Genomic DNA, 20,388 nt, shown 5'->3' with positions numbered 1-20,388 from the left:
GTGAACATCATTTTACGGCCACAAAAAGCTTTTGTGATCTGGGTCTCTTATGTATAATTAATCAATTACTTGTAGAAAACTGATTCTGCGGGGGAAGATGTATAGCTGCAACAGAAAATCCACACTGGGCAAAGAATCTTTTTTATTGACCCACATTTCGCAGCTCAGGGGGTAAAAAAGAAATAACCTGCTTTCTCAAATATAAACAATGGACCTATGACATAGCGTATTGCTCTTCTGTACTTCTGATCAGTTGTCCATCCCGTTATAGGCATTCACTGAACACCAAGAGTGTCTCTTTGGTGAGTGATCCTGGTTCTAGAACATTTACCATTTAAAAAGATATTATTAGGTATGTGCGTTTTCAGGCATTGTCCCAGTTTTGGGTTGTTTATATTATGCTTTTAAGGACGTTAAAAAAAATGTATTCGCTGAATGAACTATTCTATCAATTGCCTCAAGTATATAGGCACAATTAGTTTAATAACAATTTGGTTGCATTTTCTAACTTCTCCGTTGCCTTGTATAGAATATATAATGTGCAGTTATAAAAATATTAATTATGAAATATTAGATTAATTGTATCCTATGTGGAATTCATTAGGTGGCATACAAACGCAGCAGGGGGACAAGGCACGTTTTGTTTTAATATTTTTTACGACAGAAATAATAAATAGAAATATATATCTGGGTGAACGCAGGTCACATCAAGATGAGAGTGACCATTTCGAGAGGAAGGGAAAGGATCAGAATCATTTAACCCAAAAGCAAATAACAGATGGTTTACAAAAGACTGAGGGGCATATTCACAAGGATTTATCTCCGAATTATCCCCACTTTAACGCATCAAAAGTGGTGATAGAATTAACACCCCATTCACAAGCTACTACAAACTGCAGACAACACCAGTATTCCCACGATAACTGCCCCAAATTTATCTCCACAGTGGACACCACCAACTAACACAAATGTGATGCAGAGTAGGCGTTCCTGTGCAAAAACACACGAGAAAACCACAACACCACATTCACAATGAACTGCCAGATCTGCGAAGCAAAAACAGGGGATAACCGGCGGTACCACCAGGGATTTTACACCTGCCTTTTGCTGTTGTTAAGCAGGACGACTACCTGCAGCATGGAAGGGAACACAGCTAGGAGCCTTTTAAGATGCAGGTATTCCAGATGGAAGGTGTCTGCCTAAGTTAGCACCACTAAAATGATAGTATTTTTGGTTAAAACAAATGGTCAGACTTCAAGGAAGCAGGTTGCCGTGGTCACCATGCTGCCAGTCTCACATTGACACTTGTCTTCCAGCAGGGGCAGTGTTGGGCCGGGAGCTAAAAGTAGTGACGATGGGACTTCTCAGCCGATAACTGGCCATTCACAACATATCGCTGGCTAACGCAGGGTTCTAATTCGCCATCGCGATGATTAATAGGTGGGTTTTGACACCCCTTCCCTGTTACTATCGCCATGTACAGAGGGCTTGAAAATAGCCTGGGAAAATTGCGATATTAATCATGGTTAGGCAGCGTTAACTTTTCTTGCGATGACTGACGATGGCGATAGTTAGTGCCCGTCCTTGTGAATATACCCCTGAGAGTGAACCGGCCTACGCACCTCATAGAAAGAGAGAAAAACATGGACTTATTCATAAAATAAAATATGAGAAAAGACAAAAGACTGCACTGCCCTGACCTATTTCCACAGCAGATAGCTATCAATAACAGACAGCTAGTCTTTATAATACAGGGAAAACAGGAATAAGAAGAAAAAAATAGTTAGAGAGTATTCAAACATGTGTAAACTACAGCTAATCAAAAATAAACGTTCATGCTCAACTTCCAGTCTTTAAAATCTACGCCTGTTGTTCCTCAATGTATGACATAAATTAATGTAAAGGAATAGGGTCTGCATGAGCCTTATTTCTACAGGGAAATACCTTGAGGAAGAGTGTATAGTGTACCGATTACCACCAGGGCCGGACTTGCCATAGCGGGCTCCGGGCAATCCCCTGGTGGGCCGCACGGGTGGGGGCCAGTTTTGGGCCCCTGGGGGCCGTTTTTGTTATAGGGCCGTTTTTTCAGCATAGCTGCAAAATCGGCCTTGTAACAAAATCGGCCGAAAACTGGCCCCGGCAAAGAGCTCGGCGCCACCTCCAATCCCCGAGTGGGGAGGGGGGAGGGAGGATGGGCATCCGAGCACTCTGCCAGGGCTGGTTGTGGTTCCCAGTCAGGCCCTGATTACCACGAGAAATAAGAATTTTACGTGGCACATTACAGTGGTTGTGTTTTTGTTTAAGTTCCGGTAGTATTAAAATTCTTCGTATTCGCTTTGCTGCAGTTTTTCCTCTGCTCTGATTATGAGGAAAGCCTTTCGTGAAGGCAGCAGGGGGCATGTGTGAAGTCTGCATTTCCATAAGAAATGTATCTGTTCAAGTGCTCGTATCCGCGGATGAGTGCCCTCACCACTTATTTGCATCGCATCGTATAATTAAACTGTATGGTAAATTAGGGCACATTAGAACGTGGTAGTTCGAACAATGTCGGTGTCAGTGCTACGATCAATATCTGGCGGAGCCAAAAGCAGTCAGGGTCGAACCACAATTATCAATGATCATTAAAACAGACCTATATTAATATGTAAAATGTAAATTGATACTTGTATAGCGCACTACTCACCCGCAAGGGTCTCAAGGCGCTTGTACGAATACCGCTGTGGAACCCATCCTGGCTTTCCCTGTGAGGTGTCCACTCCTGGGCACCCCTAAGGTGGAGGCCAGGCATCCTTAGCGTTGTGGTTGCCGTTGTGGAGATTAAGCAAGCTATTGCCCAGAGTTGCAGAGTGGGACTCCATGATTGGAATAGGCACCGAGGCGAGAATTATCAGGTCTGTGGAATTTTGAGCCCAAGACCCGCCGAGGCGGGGAATTGAACCCTGGTCCCGGGCTAGACCTCTGCATCAGGGTCTGCCGCTCTAACCATTGAGCCACACTTCTCCACCATAAAATAAAGCATCACAAATGACTGAAAAGCAGAAATGCAAAAAACAAACGACGCAGCCCCTCATTTAAGTAGACTTGCAATAGATTTCTACAAGGGATTCAGCCTTGTTAGGTGGACTGGTGAAATGTTTGCTTCGAGTTTTCGCACTCCTCTGGGAGGTTCCTTGACCACCTCTGTAAGTAGACTTGACTACTCCTCTTATAGTCAGCGCATCTGTTGGAGAGCGTGCATTTTTCATATAATCGGCCCCATGGTTGGTTCAGACCGTGACACACTTAATGACTGAGTGCACCAACATGAACATGGACTGTGGAGCTAGTTACACAATCCATACCCTCTTCACAAACCCTCCCAAGAGGCGAGTCCCCGCCCCTCCCTTAGACATTTCCAACTGCGTCCATCATAACCTTCAAACACACCCGGGACAACTTGCTTGGTGCCTTAAAAGGTGGCAGTTTATTATAACATAAAGTGTATACATCTCATAATCTTCATGGTCATGCATAACATTCTATTGACACATTTACTTTATCTGCAAATATAGTTTTTTTAGTCTGTTTTTGTTCGTTATCTGCTCTCAGAAAGACCAATTTCTGGGGAGGGCGCCCAAATACCAGGGCCACTATTTCAATGGTGCTAGGCTTAAACTTGCTACCAACTTGGTGGATGTCAGTCTGGACTTGCCCGGGCCACAAGTGCCGTCCCGCTTGCTTTCGACCTCTTCTTGGCCCCTCCCTGCTACTCCGGGTCCCTGTCGTGTAGCATCCAAAGGACCCTGTGTGACCACTTCATCTATTCCGCCTGAGGCTGAGTTCTGACCTCTTGCTCCTTTGGTACCCCTGCCGTGAGGCATCCCAAGGGTCCAGCAGGTGCATCCCATCTACTCTATCCATGGCTGCTGGCCACTATTGGCTCCCTCAGTGCCCCTGCCGTGAGGCATCCCAAGGACACTGTGTGAGCCTTCCATCTACCTCTAGCAATTTCTCTCCTTTTTCTATCTTTCTAGGGTTTCTTCTGCCACGCTACCTACGGTTCTCCGATCGGCGGGAGCTCCCCCCTTTCCCCGATACGCTTGCCATCCTTTTACATGAAACCCATCTGTTCTAGCAACCCCACAATATTGAGCAGGAACATATCCACCCCTAGCCCTGTCAAGTGCTCACCATCCTCCAAGTGGTAGCCTGACGATCTCAGGTTTATGAAGCTGTGTCTTAGGAAACCCCAACCGTTGGCCTTCGTCATGGTGATATTCAATTTGCTTCTGGATTTTTCCACCACCCCCAGGTCTATGGCCCCCTCCAGGTTCTGAGAAGATTATTTCAGCCAGGCACACCAGTCTCGCCACGGCAGGTAGGCCCTCATGCATCCTTTCTAGCAGGCCCCTTTATTCCCAGTGCAGCCAGGTAGTTGCCTCCCAGGTGGACTACCACCGCGTCCAGTCTGCCGCCTTTCCCCATTGCTTCCCGCACCGCTGGGAGCAATTGGACCCACTTCATTCCTGATCGACCCATCCAAACTATGTCTGTGTCCCACAGCCAAATTTCACAGAATTTGCGTCTGGCTGCTGCCCATTGCTGCACTCATGTTAAGTAGGAATGCCCCACGATCCCTACCGTCCTGCGTCGCTTGGTTGGACCAAGACAGGGAGGGTGAGGGGGGGAGGAGAAACCGGACACAGTACAATGTGGGGCGTATATAACATTTAAAAGTGCTGGATGCCCACCACCCAATCCCCTGGGTGGCGGCCCCAATCCTGAATGAATGGGACCCGAACGCACTAGCCGGGAGCCCCACTGCCTCCAGAGCCCTTTTCATTGCTGCTATGAATTGGAAATGGCTAAGGAATGTCCGATCCCTATGTCTGAATAGCGACCCATTCTTGGGTTCTTCGGTTGCCATGTATCTCCAAACTAGGTACACAGGGCAACAGGATTCCCCCTTAATTCAAGTTATTCTGGTCCACCTTCCCTTGCCTGCTTGGTCAGTCTTTGACCGCCGCAGCAGGGCATACATATGCCCCCTCATGAGTTCAATGTCGGTCCCAAGCATGCACGCTGTCACCCACCGCTGGGACCACCAGCTCGCTGACTCTCTATGTCCCAAAAAAACGCCAGCGCAAATGCTGCCTGGAAGAGTATGGCTCCCCTCTCTGAGGTGCATATCCCCCCAAGGGCCCCTAACATATGCCGTAGTATGCTGAAGTGAATAGGCCTCCTTGTGTCTTTCCTTGCTTGTGCATTCTACCCCAGCCCTTCAATGCCATTCTACATTGGAAACCCCGAGCTGGTCCCTCACCTGCCGCCATCTTTGTGTAGTAGGCTTTGGCACTCAAGTGGGCCTGTGCCCAGGATTTTGTCTTTCCCGATAAGAATGCCCATTCTATGAAGTTCAGGACCTCGCTTTGGCCTGCCAGCTGGCCCCTTGCTAGCCCTGACACAGTAGTAAATGTTGCACAGCACTTATGGTAGCGTTGCATTGTTTTTGGGACCAGTGAGTTGTCCAGCATCTCCTCTAACCCAGATCCACCCACTCCCATGCATCTACAGGGGTCATCCCTCGGTCTGAGTCCGGGGCAAGTTCTCTGAATCTTGCCCACTGAAAATGAGAAATGGCATCCGCAATTGAGTTGTCTTCTCCTGGGACGTGTCATGCCCTAAGTGCAATGTTTGCCCTCAGCTGGAAGTCGACTAGTCTGCACAGCAAGCTGACCACCTCCGCACATTTTGCAGCTCCAGTATTGACCACCTGCACCACTGCTTGGTTGTCGGATCATAGCATTATCTGGCTGTTCGCCAGTCGATCTGCCTAAATATGAAATGCCTCCACAATGGGGAACAACTCCAAGAGTGAGTTGTTTGCCGTGCTCCCTGCCTGTCTCCAGGCCTCAGACCATGCCCCCGCTGTCCAAGCCGTCCCTAGGATGGTCCCAAAGCAGAAGCCCCCTGCTGAGTCTGTGTAAAGCTCGAGCTGGTTCGCTTGCACACCTGGCTTGCGCAACATCAGCGTGCCATTGAAATTAGACAGGAAGGATTCCCACTGCCCCAGGTCCTCCTTCACCCCCTGCGTTAGGTGGACCCTGTGCTCGCAAAAGCGCGCCCCATCGTGATCATCCTTGTGGCGAAATTCAATTTTCCCAGCAGCTGCTGCACTTCCTCTAGCGTAGCCTTCTTCTGTTGCCTCAAGCTACCAATGATCTCCTTTAGCTCTGCTACCTTATCGGGCGGCAATCTGCATATCCTAGCCAGCGACTCTAGCTCTATCTTGAAGAAGGACAACTTTGTGGTCGGACCCACTGTCTTGTCTTGAGCTAGGGGGATTTCCAGTTCCCGGGCCAGTTCTATGAAGCTTTGCAGGAGGTTGGCGCAATTCCCTGAGCCTCTCCTGCGACATACAAGGTCACTTTTAAATACAGTTATGAATTTGCTGACCTTGTGGAACTTGAAAGTCCTGACATTCCTTTTTTCACAGTGACATGGGCCGATGCTGCTTCCAACCCAGATTTTAAACCAGCTATCCTTGAAGGCTACAATGTAATAAGAGCAGATAGACAAAATAAGCGAGGAGGAGGGACTGCAAATATATATCGCAATCATTTTAAGGTTACATTTAAGTCCCTCTTGTCTGTGAGTATTTAAGCCCTCATGTTTAATCTAAAAATAAATGGTACCTTTACTTTGAATGGCCTCATTGTCTACCAGAAGACAGACTGCGCAGCTGTCCAAGGGCTGGCTTGCTGCCGGAGGCCTCCCTTGCTGCTTTAAACAAGGACTACCAGAATGCCTCCAAGGGTCATACAACTGGCCTCGTGTTCGGATCTTGAGGGACACAACAGGCTCCTGACAGGTGACTTCTTGGGAACCAAAGCATAGCGACTAATCTTGATGCAAGTACTCGCATCATCATCTTGAGGCTAGTGTCTTCTTCGTGGACCACTCATCCCATCTCCTGATTGGCAACCTCACCCGCACTGACCCACTACAACACATCACAAAGCAAATCTCAGCCACGCAGCCCCAGACAGTGGCTTCATTGACCTGACACAAGGCAGCGCATCTCGATGCAGGACCACGCATCGCAGCTCCTTCTTGATGGTGCCTCGACACAGCATGGGGCAGCCTGATGAAAATGTTGTATCTTGATTCCAAGGACATAAGGTACTATTTCAGTGTGTCAAACTTGGTCCTGTGCCCAGGCTGCGCTCCGTCATGGCTAGCTTTTAATTGTGACTTTGTATTGGTCCAGCGAGACCAAATAACCCCGAGCGCTGTTTTCTCTAAATTCTTTGAAACCAAATAACTCTGAGTCTACTGATTTAATTTTTGTTGTTTTGGTCTCCGTATATTTAGTAACTTTTACTAAATTTTTCTAAATGGGCATGAGATGTTTCTTGCATTGTTTTTTCACTTTATTCCTATTTGTGTGCTGCATAAATATTTTACACATTGCCTATAAGTTGGAGCATGAATGCTTTGTGCCAAACTGGAGGTTAAGCACAGGTTAATTTAGTCAAGATGACAAGGATTGTGGTTGTTGCTTGAGTAGGGTTTCACCCCCCTCAACCAATAACCCAATTTCTCGCACCTCCATTATCCTATGTGGCACTTTTACACTTCGGACATGATGTGGAGCTATAAACTATTCTTCCCTAAACACTTTCTAATAATTTTTGGGAGATCCAGCACTTACTATAACATGGCCATCCACCTCTCAGATAAAAAAAAATCAAAAAAATTAAGTCATGTTTAAATGACTGCACCAGTGAATGCAGTTGTGTATGTGCACATTGTTTCATTTGTGTCACCACTATATGGTGCTTTGTGGGTATGTCAATGCATTGCATACACCGTAGAAGAGCTGGATACTTGCAGATCTAGAGGAACAGAAAATGCAATTATCTTTGTATTGTGAAGTTGAATACATTTTACAACACTTTGGGGTCCATTACGATGGCGGTCGGACACCGTAACGGAATGCGGGACCGTCCACAAGGGGTGCGGCGGTCCCGCACCTGCAACCAGGATGCCATCACCACCGTGGCGGTGGCATTCCCTATTCCCAGCAATGTGGCGGGCGGTGCTCACAGTACCGCTCGCCACAATGCTGGGAATGCACGTCATGCATTGGCATGCACAAGGTGACAGGCACCGCGCAGTGCCTGCCACTTTGTTCATGCCAATGCATGTGCACCCCCACCCCCTCAACTTCCTGGGGACCCGCTATGGGCCCCTAAGAGCAAAGGCACATCTCCGCCTGCATGCTAATATGGATGGCGGTGTCTTGCAGACACCCCCAACATGTTTGACCCCTTTTCTTACCGGTCGACTTGTCGACGGGCTAAAAAGCAGCGGACATTCTTCCCATCCGCCGCAGACCCCCCCAGCCATCATAATATGGCGGGGCCATCCATGCTAGGATGGCGGGCGGATCGCCCTCGCCGGGCCAGTGGTGGCTACCGCCGGCCCAGTGAGGGCAATCTGCCCACATTCCTAATAGGCCCCTATAAGTCTACTGCCAATCTGAAGTTATGTTTAATTAGAATTTCTACACTCAAAAGAAAAAGAATGCTGGATATTCTGCATGTTTACAGAGCAGGATTTATTTATAACTTATTGATGTAATGGATCTGCTCCTATTACTTTCGGTACAAAGGCTCTTTGAATTGGAAATCACTGAGGATGTAATCCAACAATGCCAGCATTTCTGTCCCATCAGGTCTTACACAGCAAGTGTATCACCAACTTACGTTGCCCTTGATAGCAACACATGTGAGCCCCATAAGGGAGTCATGTTTTGGTATGAAAAATGTACTATATAGGGACTTTGGATTTAATTTCATGAGTAAAATAGAGCAGCAGACTAGCATGTCCAGACCATGGAATGAGGCACCATTCTGACTGAAAAATACCCAGAAAGATATACAATGAAAACAACTGATCTGGCTACCTAAACTGAATGCGAAGGATAAAGGCGTCCCAAACACTTAACTGCAGAGTCACCTAACCATTGGCTTCAGCTTTGCTAATACATAAATTGTACAACTCTCATCATCCAGAGAGCGTTGCATACTAGCATAGCATAAGGGCAACATAGATGCACACCCGGGATGGCTAACAAACCAACTCCAGAAAGTAATTAAAAGTAGAATTATAGATCATCGAGTACTACCATATTCCAGTGTTCTCGAATCCCACAAAAATGTTGCTTAATTTGTTGAAGGCATGCCTACAATATTCAGTGGGTGCCGGTCCAAAGAAGCACGGTGGGGTGGAGTGGGGTGGGACAGCGTGTGACGGGGGAAGCTGACAGATGACGGAATGGATCAAATTAAATAAATTAAAGCTATTCTGTCGTCTTTCGACTTCCCCCCTGCCCCATCCCGCCCCACCGCGCTTACCCGCACTGGTCGCAACTGACAATATTCAAACTTGAAGCCCATGGCGCTATTTAAGAGAGGCAATGTGGCTTGCTGCAAAACATGGACTGGAACCAGTAGTGGGTCCTGGAGGGAGTGCTGCTGGGCGGTGGGGCGGAGCGGGGGAGGGACAGAGTGGGGGATAGTAAACTCCGGCATAGGTCCGATCAGAGTTAGGTAAATAAATAAATAAAACAAATTAAATTTCACGCGCTGCAACGCCAAAAGCGTTGCAGTGCGCGCAATTTAATACATTTTATTTCTTTATTTCTTTACCTAACTCCGATCGGCCATATGCTGGAGTTTACTACTTCCCACCCTGCCCCTCCCCACCACCCCGCAGCCCTCATCCAAGGGCAGTTACTGAATTGAACTAATTGCAAATGGGCTAAGGGCAAATGAATGGAATAGCGTTTCTGCCCTTCTCTCCTTTTTCTCCATTATGCGAATGAAAAAACTTGATACAGCAGAAAGGTCAATCTGATTGGTGAGAACATTGCCCAATGAAAGCAGACGTTTTCGCACACCTCTAACCAGGGAAACACCTTTCACTGCAGTCTTTCTTACATTACTAAAATGGTTAAAACTGTAATTGTAATTTAAATAAATAAGAACAACGTATACTTCATCCTTTTGTAATGCCCGATTAGCCCTGACTACTTTAGGAACCTTGCACATCAATTCAAAAGAAAGGGATTTTATTTAAAAAGAAAAAAGATATCAGGGCATGAAATAAGTTTCTTCGGTATTAATCATAATAATGGACGGGCAAACCATGCTGGAGTTACGGAATATTTCCTCTTAAAAGTGCGAAAAAGAGAAAGCATTAAACGTGCACTAGGGTTAAGCATCAACATTAATTTGTAGGCAAATGGAATGTATAAACTCAGGCACACAAATATATATTATTTGCTGATGCTAATTTCATGCCCAAAGATGGTTGCGACAAGCAAAAGCTGGAATACTTACGCCATCACGATGACACTGAAATCAAGCCAGTTCCATGGGTCTCTTAGAAATGTAAATTTTTCTAAGCAGAAGCCTCTTGCGAGGATTTTAATTAGAGATTCAAATGTATATATTCCAGTGAACGTGTACCTTGGGAAAATATTCATGTAAGAGTTAAATAGGTCTGATACAAGTTCACATTATACCAACATTAAGGGCATTCAAAGTCTTGCAAAAATCACAATTTTCAACCCTGACAAAGCTTGCAAGATGTCCTGGACCTCCTTTAGCTCGCACACATGTTTTATCGCATTTTAATAAACATCATGGTATAGCAAAACAAAATGACACTTCAATCGAATCCAGCAAAACGGCAAAGTTTCTATAGATTTTTTTCACTTCAAGTTTACCTTTTGCAAAGCTTTTCTATCCACAAAGGCATTACAGTGGAAGAACAGCAAGGGCCTGATGTTGAGTTATCCAGTCCGCTAATTACAAGTGCCTTATATTCTATGGCATTTGTAATAAGGCGGAAGGGATAGCCATCAGGTTTGTGATAGACTACCCATTTGCCAAACTCTAAATTAGACACTACAGGTTTTCTGCAAATAATATCTAGGCCTGGGCATTGTTTGCCGAGTTATGCGTTAGGTTGTGCCCTTCGCACTGATGTTTAGCACTAGGTGTTTGTCTTGCGCTGGAAAATCCGAGCAAACAGCACCATGCACAGCGTAAGAGGGCTCTGCTTCTTTCTGCTGCTCAAGTAGTTTTTTTTACCCAGGTTGCAGCTTCCTCAATGTGAACGGATGGTTGCTCAATGCGAGCAGTAGCGACCATCCATGACCACCCACGTTGAGATATGTAGCTGTGAGGTGGTCTAGCGTTGGATTTTCCTCACTCGCATTCGCCAACTTAACGTTGGTGAGTGAAGAAAAAACTCTGCTCAGCTTTGCTGAGAGGAGTTTTTCGGAACTTTGCTCGCTCCGCGGTGCACAGAGTGCATAAAACTCTGTAAACTCCACGAAGGGAGCAGAGTTCACTGGCCCATTATTATCTTATGCAGGATCATCCTGTTACTGTTAAATGTGGGTGAAGGTCAGTGTCCACAAACCTTTGCAAATGATGCATTAAAAAAGAAAAAAAATCCGGACACTTTGCAACTTTGTACACCTTTAACCAAAATAAACTGTGCATGGTCAATCAGGGAAATCAAAAAATTCCCCTGTATGAGCACAAATGAATGTGAATTGTGAACTATACCGCAAAATGAATACATCAATTTCTCTAGAGTTAGGCCTCATGTATGGAAGTAGACAAAAGTATGGTAAAAAATAACAGTGAAATGGATTATTTCTCTCAAGAATAAGTATACCTCAAGCTTTCAGTATGGGTCATGTCTATGAGATTTCATTGCAACACTTCTACGAGCCTTTTCTGCACCGAAAGCCCACTTTACATACATAATACCTGTAGCACAGGGGTCTAAAAAGTGACGCATCTGCCTAGATGTGTCACTTTGTAAATGTGGCGCAGATTGGTCCAATTTGTACACTGCTGCAGCGTTACAAAAAGTGACGCAATGGCCACGTAAGGGCTTTATAAATAATGCACTTCTAAGTTCAACAGTGCATGAATGCACAAGTCTCTGCAAAGTGCACACATCGGTCTCATACACATCAACGCCCAGAGGTAAGTGAAGCTCTGTAATAATGATCATAATTAAAATCCAAGCAATAAACCAAAACACAATAGATTAGAGACAATTACTTGTTCCTTTTAAGTGGCTACTAGCCATGTACAGACACAGTTCACTAAAAATGTAAGAAAAAGCATAAAAAAATTCAAACTGTACTTACTCTACATTCTTGGTCCAATCCGGTGGGTTACTCAGGGTCATAAATACACAGTTGGTCAAAATAGTGAACATGATGAGCATGCTGAACAATGTAAGGTATAGTTAAGGATATAACAGTAACATTTGAATCAGATAGCTCTAGCATGCTTTCGTGAACAGTTTACATTCATTTTGCAAATCAACATTTATAATGTATATATATTTACATGGCAAGCCATATATCCATTTATCCTGCACTGCACAACCACTTCCAGAGGAAAATGAATCATGTACTGGATGTAACAAGACAAACAAGACCCTTTGTTATAATTGCAGGGAAATTGGAAGACTTTTTGCTTTACCAAACCGAATCTCCTACTATGCCGGTTCAAGTAAGAGTAACACTTTGCAAACTGAGGGCCTCATTTATGAGGCCCTTATGCCGCTGTTGCATCACTTTTTGTGACTTTGCGGCGGCGTAAAAAATGCGCCACTCTGTGCCATATTTATAAAGTGTTGCATCTGGGCAGATGCGCCACTTTGTAAACCCCTGTGCTACATTGTACCTGTGAAAGGTAAAATGTATACAGGGTGGTCATTCCGACGCAGAAAAGCCTTGTAGAAGTGGCGCTGTGAAATCTATGAGAATTCGCTGCGTCACTGCTTCAAAACCTTACACCTGCTTGAAGCAGGTATAAGGATGGCGGAGGCCTTTCCACATGGGGCTTACCCCATGTGAAATGACACAGTGCTAGAGTTGCGTCTATTTCCAGACTAGTTCTTCAATTCTAGTCGCAGTTATGCATCTTGCACCAGCTTTCTTCCTATTTACACTACAATGCATGCATCCTGTCTCGTGCTCTATTTCCACTCTGTCATCATGCATCAGCTCACCTGTCCTACTTCTATTTCCACATCTTGCATCAGCTTTCTATTTACACTTTTGTACCGTGCATCCTATTTCGTGTTCTATTTACACTCACACTGCATCAGGCAGCTGGTTCTATTTCTACTTCTGCACCATGCATCAGCTCTCCCCTTCTATTTTCAACCTCAGGACCGTGCATTCATTTAACTGAACCATTTCCAAACTCCACAGGAGTTGGCTGCTGTATTTCAAATTAACCACCCTGCATCAGCGCTCCTGCTTTATTTCCGTCTCGGAATCCTGCACCAGCTCTCCTGCTGTAGTTCCTCCTCGGCATCAGCTCTCCCGTCTATTTATAGCTATGCACCATGCATTTCATCTCCTGTCCTACGTCCTACATTCGCACACTTCATCTGGTCCTGTGTTCTATTTTCAACTCCAGTGCTCTGCATTCATTCACTGTTAAATTCCCACCTTCAGACACCAAATCGTCTCTCATATTCTATTGCCACATAACCACCCTATATTAGTTCTACTGCTCTATTTACACTTTACACCTTGCACTACCGCAACTAATCTGTTATATTCATACATTAACACTATGTATCATGACACCGATTTTATTTTAATTTCTCCTATTCCAACCTTTCAGCCCCGCCGTTTTGTCTCCACCAGTTCGCTTTGCCTCTGTACCTGATGCCTACTATCTCTTTTTTTCCACACACGCCCATTTAGCATCAAACCTTAAAAGGAAAGCAACCTTCAAAATCTCTTCCTTATTCTTTTCAGCAGAATTTCGAATTAAATGAAAAGGGGGGGCCCTCGGCCCCCCCGCACGCATGGCGGCGCGGCGACCGTCGCCCCCACTCTCTCCTTTGTCGCCATTCGGCGGTGGGGGCGTGCCCTGGGGGGCGCGGCCCACCGCCGATTGGCTGGCGGCCTCCCTGACCCGGATCCTGGGAAGTGGGTCCGGGTCAGGGGGGGCGGGCGATAGGAGGGGCCACCTGGCCCCTCGAGAATAAAGAGATAGGGAGCGCCCAGGAGACCCCCTTGTCCCTGGACGCTCCCTTGCCGTAACGGTGTGCCCCGCGCTCGGGGCTTCTTTGTTTTATAATGATCTCGCTTTCTTTTCCAGATGCCGATTCGGTCGGCGTTGCAGAGCGGGACCTCGCTGGAAGCTAACCCCTTGTTTACAGGGGGAACATTGCCGGGGACGTTGTGATCTCTGTTTTGTATTTGCAGGCGGAGCAGCTTCGGGGGAGCTACAGGCCGTCGGATCATCGAACGAAGCGGAGGTCGTCCGGCGTTTTACAAACAGAGGTGGAGGTCGTCCTGCGTAGCCAAGCCCGGACCTCGAGGGAGTAGGCAAAGACGAGCGTGATCGGGGCGTCGGCGTGGGGAGGCGTCCATGTCGCCAGGTGAGGTGGGGGCTGCGCTTTGGGGGCCTCTGGGCAGCCGTAGATGGGAAGGCTTGGAATTGTTGCGGGCTAGAGGCCTGTCCTAAGCGGGTGGTTTGCGGCTGCCAATGGGGCCCCTGGGGGCGTACTGCTCACCTCCCTATCGACGCGGGTCGGGTGCAGCGAGGGATCGGCACAAGGGGATAGGGCAGGGGCGCTGTCGGTACCCAGGGTAGAACGTGATCCCTGTAGTTTGTACGGCTCCTGTTTCGGAATTCCAAATTTGAACACATGACTTCCTCTAGTTGGGGCGCACTGTGATCGGTAATTGCACGCAGCGCTGTCCTGCTAGTGAAGACACACAGCACAAGGCTGCCGGGGCTGGGGGTATGAGCGATCGCTGCAAACGTGACGCCTGTGTTGTACTGTACATCTGCGCACAGCTAAAGCATGCAAATCTCGTTACTGGCCATGGTGCAGTTAATATTTTGCCTGCTTTGAACTTAATGTGAATTTATGTCATGACTCGTGTTTGCTTGTGTAGCCATTTCCGGTTTTCGTTTTTTATCAGATATAGTTTGCCCCGTTTCTTTAGTTGTGAATGGAGTGACCAACGTCTATTAATTACAATCAAAGTTGAGGGGAGAGTTCATTACAACATCGTGGGTGAAGATCGGGAACTATTTTTAAAACACATGGATGTGACTCAATCCACATTAAGCACGAGGCAAGAGTAATAAGCTGAATGGAAAATTAACTTTCTTGAAAAGGAATGAACATGGCAGGCATGATTGAGTATAGCATGTGAAATATAAACAAGAACGACAGGAATTACCTTAGCAATTTTGCACTCCTTGTACTGCATGTGGAGTGCTTGCGCAGTGAATAATTTAGACGGCACGCTCGCAGGAATGGGCAGTGTGGCCGGTGGGCCTTGCAGGCGGCACTACTTGTTTAAAGGGCTTTTCTTTCTTCCGAGGAGAGGGACAGGCAGCTCATCTCCATCAGACGGTGAGAACGGTGTGAGTAGTCCCTTACACGGTTATCAGTGTGTATCAATAGGCAAGGGTCCGGTGCCTTCAAGTTACTGCACATTAATATACAGTTGTGGTGCTGAGATGGATGGCGAGTGAGCAGTTGAGTGCACTGTATTCTTTACATTTTCCCTCTTCTAAGCAATGCGGTGTAGAGGTTTAATTTTTACAGGTTTTAAATCATGTTTTCGAATGCAGTGTTACTTTCTTGCTCTTACTTTTAACTATGTATTTGCCTTTACATTTTCTTATCTAAGATACCTTCTCTCCTTTAATGGCTTATATTTTTATCATCTAATCAATTTTTCATTTCCTGAATGCGTTCATTCCCTGTCATTCGTCACCTCTTCTGCTCGCCTCATTGCCTCCACTGTCTGGCTTTCGTATATCACACTGTCGTGCAATGTTTTTCATCTCAAAATAGTAATTTTCTCAAGTGCAGGCTAATATGGGTAGCTACTTTAAACACTTTATCTGGGTCACTTTCTAACTCGATGGTTGTAGAGTCTTGAATATCTCCTAGCGGTAGTATTACCCGTTTAAGTGAGCTGTATAAAATATGCATTCTGAAATGCGTGGATATATTTTATGTGGTCATGTGTTTAAAGTATGCATTAAATCACAAATGCAGTCCGACCATACAGATGGTAGAAATTTTTAGAAAGGTGACCAAAACGTTCTTCCAAGACGTGCAATGGTACAATAAAACAGGTTTCAGTTGACTTCTCCAACGTTTTTGGGGAGGGGATGTGTTGGGGCAAAATAATGGTGGCAATTTAACTGAGATGATTCTCGGAACTTCTGACGTTATGCCGAGGTAGCCCGTGGAAAATATGTCTGCCCCCAAACATTTGCACAAGACGCACTGTTAAGCATTAAACAGTGTTTCAATGACACAAATATGTAAGGTAACTGGCGCTTTGTACGGCGCTCTTATTCATGATTCATATAAAACCATAGCTATGAGGTGTTTCAGATTGCTATGGGTGACGCTTTAGACACTGATTTCATGTGTGGGGCAGGTTGTGGCCATGTAAGGACTTCCGATGTATTACAATTTAAGCCTGTCAGAGAAGAACTTCCGATATATTACAATTAAGCCTGTCAGAGATGCTGCTTCAGTTCCGTAGTTAATGTGGTCAGTGGTGCCCAGAACACCTCTAGTGATTGCAGCTGGTGCGAAGGGAGCAGCCACCAATATGTTCTGCGCCCATAAGGAAGGGGGTCTGCACGTGGAGATAGTTTAACGCGTGAGAGTCAGCTATGATCTAGGGGGGGACGCTTTGGCATGAATGAATAGGGGGGTAATATGCCCCGCACGTCTGATATAAGAATAGTGGGAAGTCCTTCAATTGAATTATATGGCACGAAAGATACAACATTGTCGTATTGTATTAATGAGATGAGGGGATGTTTCACAGTCGCATGATTTGATTAAGCGACTTCATGCGCTTGCAAAGGTCTGGTACGAGGGACATTTTCAAATAATTCCCCCCCTTCTCAGACCCCGCCTGGAAATGCTTTTGTTCTTGGTAAATTGGTCGCATTGGGTTTAATTCTGCTTCGCAGGGAGTACATCAGGTGCGTACTAGGTTTGAAATAGTGGTCTTTTCGCATGTGTTGTGTGATTACCTGGCCTGCTATTGTTCGCCAGGAAATCCGCGAGTCATCAACATTGGTCAGACTGGGGGACTTTTGCTTGGCCAGTCGGTTTCATGCTACATTTTGTTTGCTCTATTCCTACCACAGTTTACTCTTCGGACGGGTCTTATGTTACAGTGCTCTGACACCTTCGGGTAAAGTCAGCGCTTTGTAAAACACATAGAATACAATGGGATAGAATTAGTCGTACATATATAGGTATCCAGACACATTGCGCTGGATGACTGACTCATCTGCGAAGGTAGCGTACACCTACGGAGGATGAGTGTGCAGAACGAGTGCCATGGAATTCAGAGCTGTTTACAAGGTTGTACAAACAGAAATGTAGGGATCTGCACTATCGCAGGGGTGAATATGGTACACACGCTCAAATTACACACACTCGGACTGTGACAGTTCAGAGTTGGGAATAGTGCACGGAATGGGGGTAGTCGTACCTTTGTGGGCCGAGCCGCTGCGCGCACCGGCCAGGAGTTTCAGTGCAAAACAGTGAGCGAGGCCTGTACTTTACCTTGCTCCGTGTTACCGCTTTTCTGCAGTGGTTAAACGTGTTGTATTATGGCATGGGCTGTTTCATGTGCACCATGTTTGTAAAACTTTGGCACGGTGATTACAAGTTTCCTTGGATCACCCGGGTGCGGGCGTTAAATACATTCCTTAATAGCCGTGATGCCCGGGTTACATATGCCTTTTTGTGTTCATCCCTGGGCTCCTTTATTGATGTGCTCCAGGCACTTGCAATATTTTATCCAAGCCATGGTGGCTGCTTATTTAGCTTACGCAAAGAACGGCCATTGACCTAAGTCAAATTTTGACGCTCTAGAATGACTATCATTGGTGTCTGCTGAGGTGATAGTTAGAACAATCATGGAACCATTCACGAATAAGGTATAACCAATGGCTTATTGCACTGTGGAGGTAAGCACCATATGAGGTGCTGGTGACTATTCTAGGGGGGGCATTGCACCAGTCCAAACATTGCACCTGTCCATAGGACCCTTCATAGATGATAGGTTAAAGTCAACATTATTAGTGAGCTATCCTAGGGTTAGCTGTATTGCGTGTAGCCTTCAGCCAAGTCATGAGGGAATATAGAGCAGCTTGTTTTACCAGTCTTTAATCTCATGAATGAGTAAATGGAAAAGAACAGGGGTATGCCAACAAATAGGTGTATTTGTACTAAACACACCCCTTTAGTTCAGTCAGTAAACTTATTTCACACACAAGTAAATTGGCACAAGATACGTTGAGCCTATGATGAGATTTGAGGCGAATATTTACAGTGTGGAAACTTATATAGCACACTGTAATTTAGCACCATATACGTTGAGCTCTAGGGGGTACCAAAGCCACGTATTAATAACATGGTGGGGGAACCACGAATGGCATAGAGACAGGGCCTAGAGCCTTTGGACAGACTACTTGGGGTCCTGATAGTGATACACACCCTGATGTCGCACCTAAAAGGTGCCCAAGAGCCTGGTGGCGGCATCAGATAGTTCTGGGGATCCATGTGATCATGTCCGGTTGGCTGGGATGATATCTCCCAGAAGCCAAAGTGGCGAGCGGAAACGGTCCTTGGGCCAGCGTATGGCCTGGCGGAGATGGGGCTGTGCTAATTCTTTTAGCTAAAGACTGGGATGCTGCACTGTTAAATAGGCTGTCTTGTTTTACACATAAGATCCTATGCATGAAGACGTGGGTAGAAAATCAGGATTAAGAGGCGATGTCCTCGCCCGCAGCACAACTTTCTCGTGTAACAATGATTGTGAAAATGGGAGGCCAATTTGACAGCCTACCAGGGTTAACATTTTCCGTCGACGTGTTAATGTGTGGTGACCTGGCACTAAGATTATCTAAAACTTAGCGACTGATGGTAATGTAAGTTTAATGCGTGTACAGCAGTTATTGCCGGAACACTAATGGCGTGTGTCTATCTTTCCAATTTATGTATGACCGGGTCCATGGTGAATACCTGGAGTGCCCCACATTACAATGGCTGCAACAGGTGGACAGCCCAAGGGATGCTTACGTCAGTCACGGCTGGGTCCATGGCGGATATCGGAGGAGTGCTCCACACCGCAACATCAACAGCTGGTGGACAAAAAATGGGAAGCAAACGTCAAGAAAGAGGACACCAAGGGCCCAGGTATTCCTGGCAGGTGTAAGTGCTACCCATTCCCTACGGTGGAAGTGGGAATTTGTCACCCATGTTTTCTTGCTCTTTTCCTGGTTGCTGCAGTTTTCTCAAACCTGTCACGCAGGGGAGGGACTCATCACCAGAGGTGGTGGAGCTACAATGGGCCAGCACAAACAACAAGCTGGACGCAGGACAGGGAAGAGTTGGGTGGAGGGTCTGTGCCATAGTCAGTTCAGGAGCTTCTTTCAGGGACTTATAGCTCAGCAGCCCGACCTCCTGTCAGCGGTGATACTTCACCTAGGGGGGGCTGAATTGGCCAAACTGGGGAGGCGAATACTCATTGATGGGTTCTTCTCCACTGTGGGTGGGTCTTCAGGACTTGGGTGGCACGGTAGTAGGGTCTCAACTTATCCCGGGGTGGCAGGGACTCGGTCAGGGTGTTGAATCACTCGATAAAGGGGATCAACACACAGTGGGACAAACTATTTCAAGCCCCCACTCGGCTTGCAGATGATCCAACATGGGTGTATTGGTTCTACCTGGTAATGGGTGTATTGGCTCTGCCTGGTAACGGGAGTCCATGTGACGGAGGAAGGGAGGGTCCTGTGGTCTGATGATGTCGGGGCCTGGCTGGAAGGGGTTACTAAAGGGAGAACTTTGTCGGGTAGACCTAGGCAGGGGGAGGCCAGATCGTCGGTTAACAATGCTGGCCTGTGGCGGTAAGGTCATTATCGGTGAGCACATATTTGAGGTCTGAGGGGGCGGGCATCATCCTATGGAGGTTCCCGCCCAGGGGGAGGAGCCTGCGGGCCACTCCCACAACTCCAGGGGCAAGGTAATAGATGCTGCAAAGCAAAGGAGCGCGGGTAGGAGTAGTTCACGCTTAGGCTGGTAGCCACCCCGCGCGCGTGGACTCATGATGCCACCGGCGCAGAGTAAGGGCCCTCCTTTAGTGGGTAAATGGAGTTCAGGGCGTAGACCGGGCAATTCCCGGGGTAACACTGCGCATGCGCACATCCAGAGGGGAGGCGCAGCTTGTAGGACCTGACACCGGTAGTGACCCTGCCATATGGCCAGAAATGTACA

The 20,388-nt window shown here is 46.7% G+C and overlaps 1 protein-coding gene across 1 annotated transcript in view; it reads right to left on the bottom strand.

The window, feature by feature from the left end:
- Window positions 1-20,388, bottom strand: part of LOC144823272 (sodium channel protein type 2 subunit alpha-like) — a 662,530-nt gene that overhangs the window by 376,970 nt on the left and 265,172 nt on the right. The window contains exons 6-7 of the mRNA XM_078681628.1: window positions 12,224-12,313; window positions 10,389-10,517 (exon numbers count right to left, since the gene is read on the bottom strand). Coding sequence (XP_078537754.1) covers window positions 10,389-10,517; window positions 12,224-12,313 — 219 coding nt within the window. The remainder of the gene's footprint in view (window positions 1-10,388; window positions 10,518-12,223; window positions 12,314-20,388) is intronic.

Source organism: Lissotriton helveticus, chromosome 3_1, assembly GCF_964261635.1.
Source record: "Lissotriton helveticus chromosome 3_1, aLisHel1.1, whole genome shotgun sequence".
Classification (NCBI taxonomy): Eukaryota; Metazoa; Chordata; class Amphibia; order Caudata; family Salamandridae; genus Lissotriton; species Lissotriton helveticus.
This window is presented reverse-complemented; position numbering and strand designations above follow the sequence as displayed.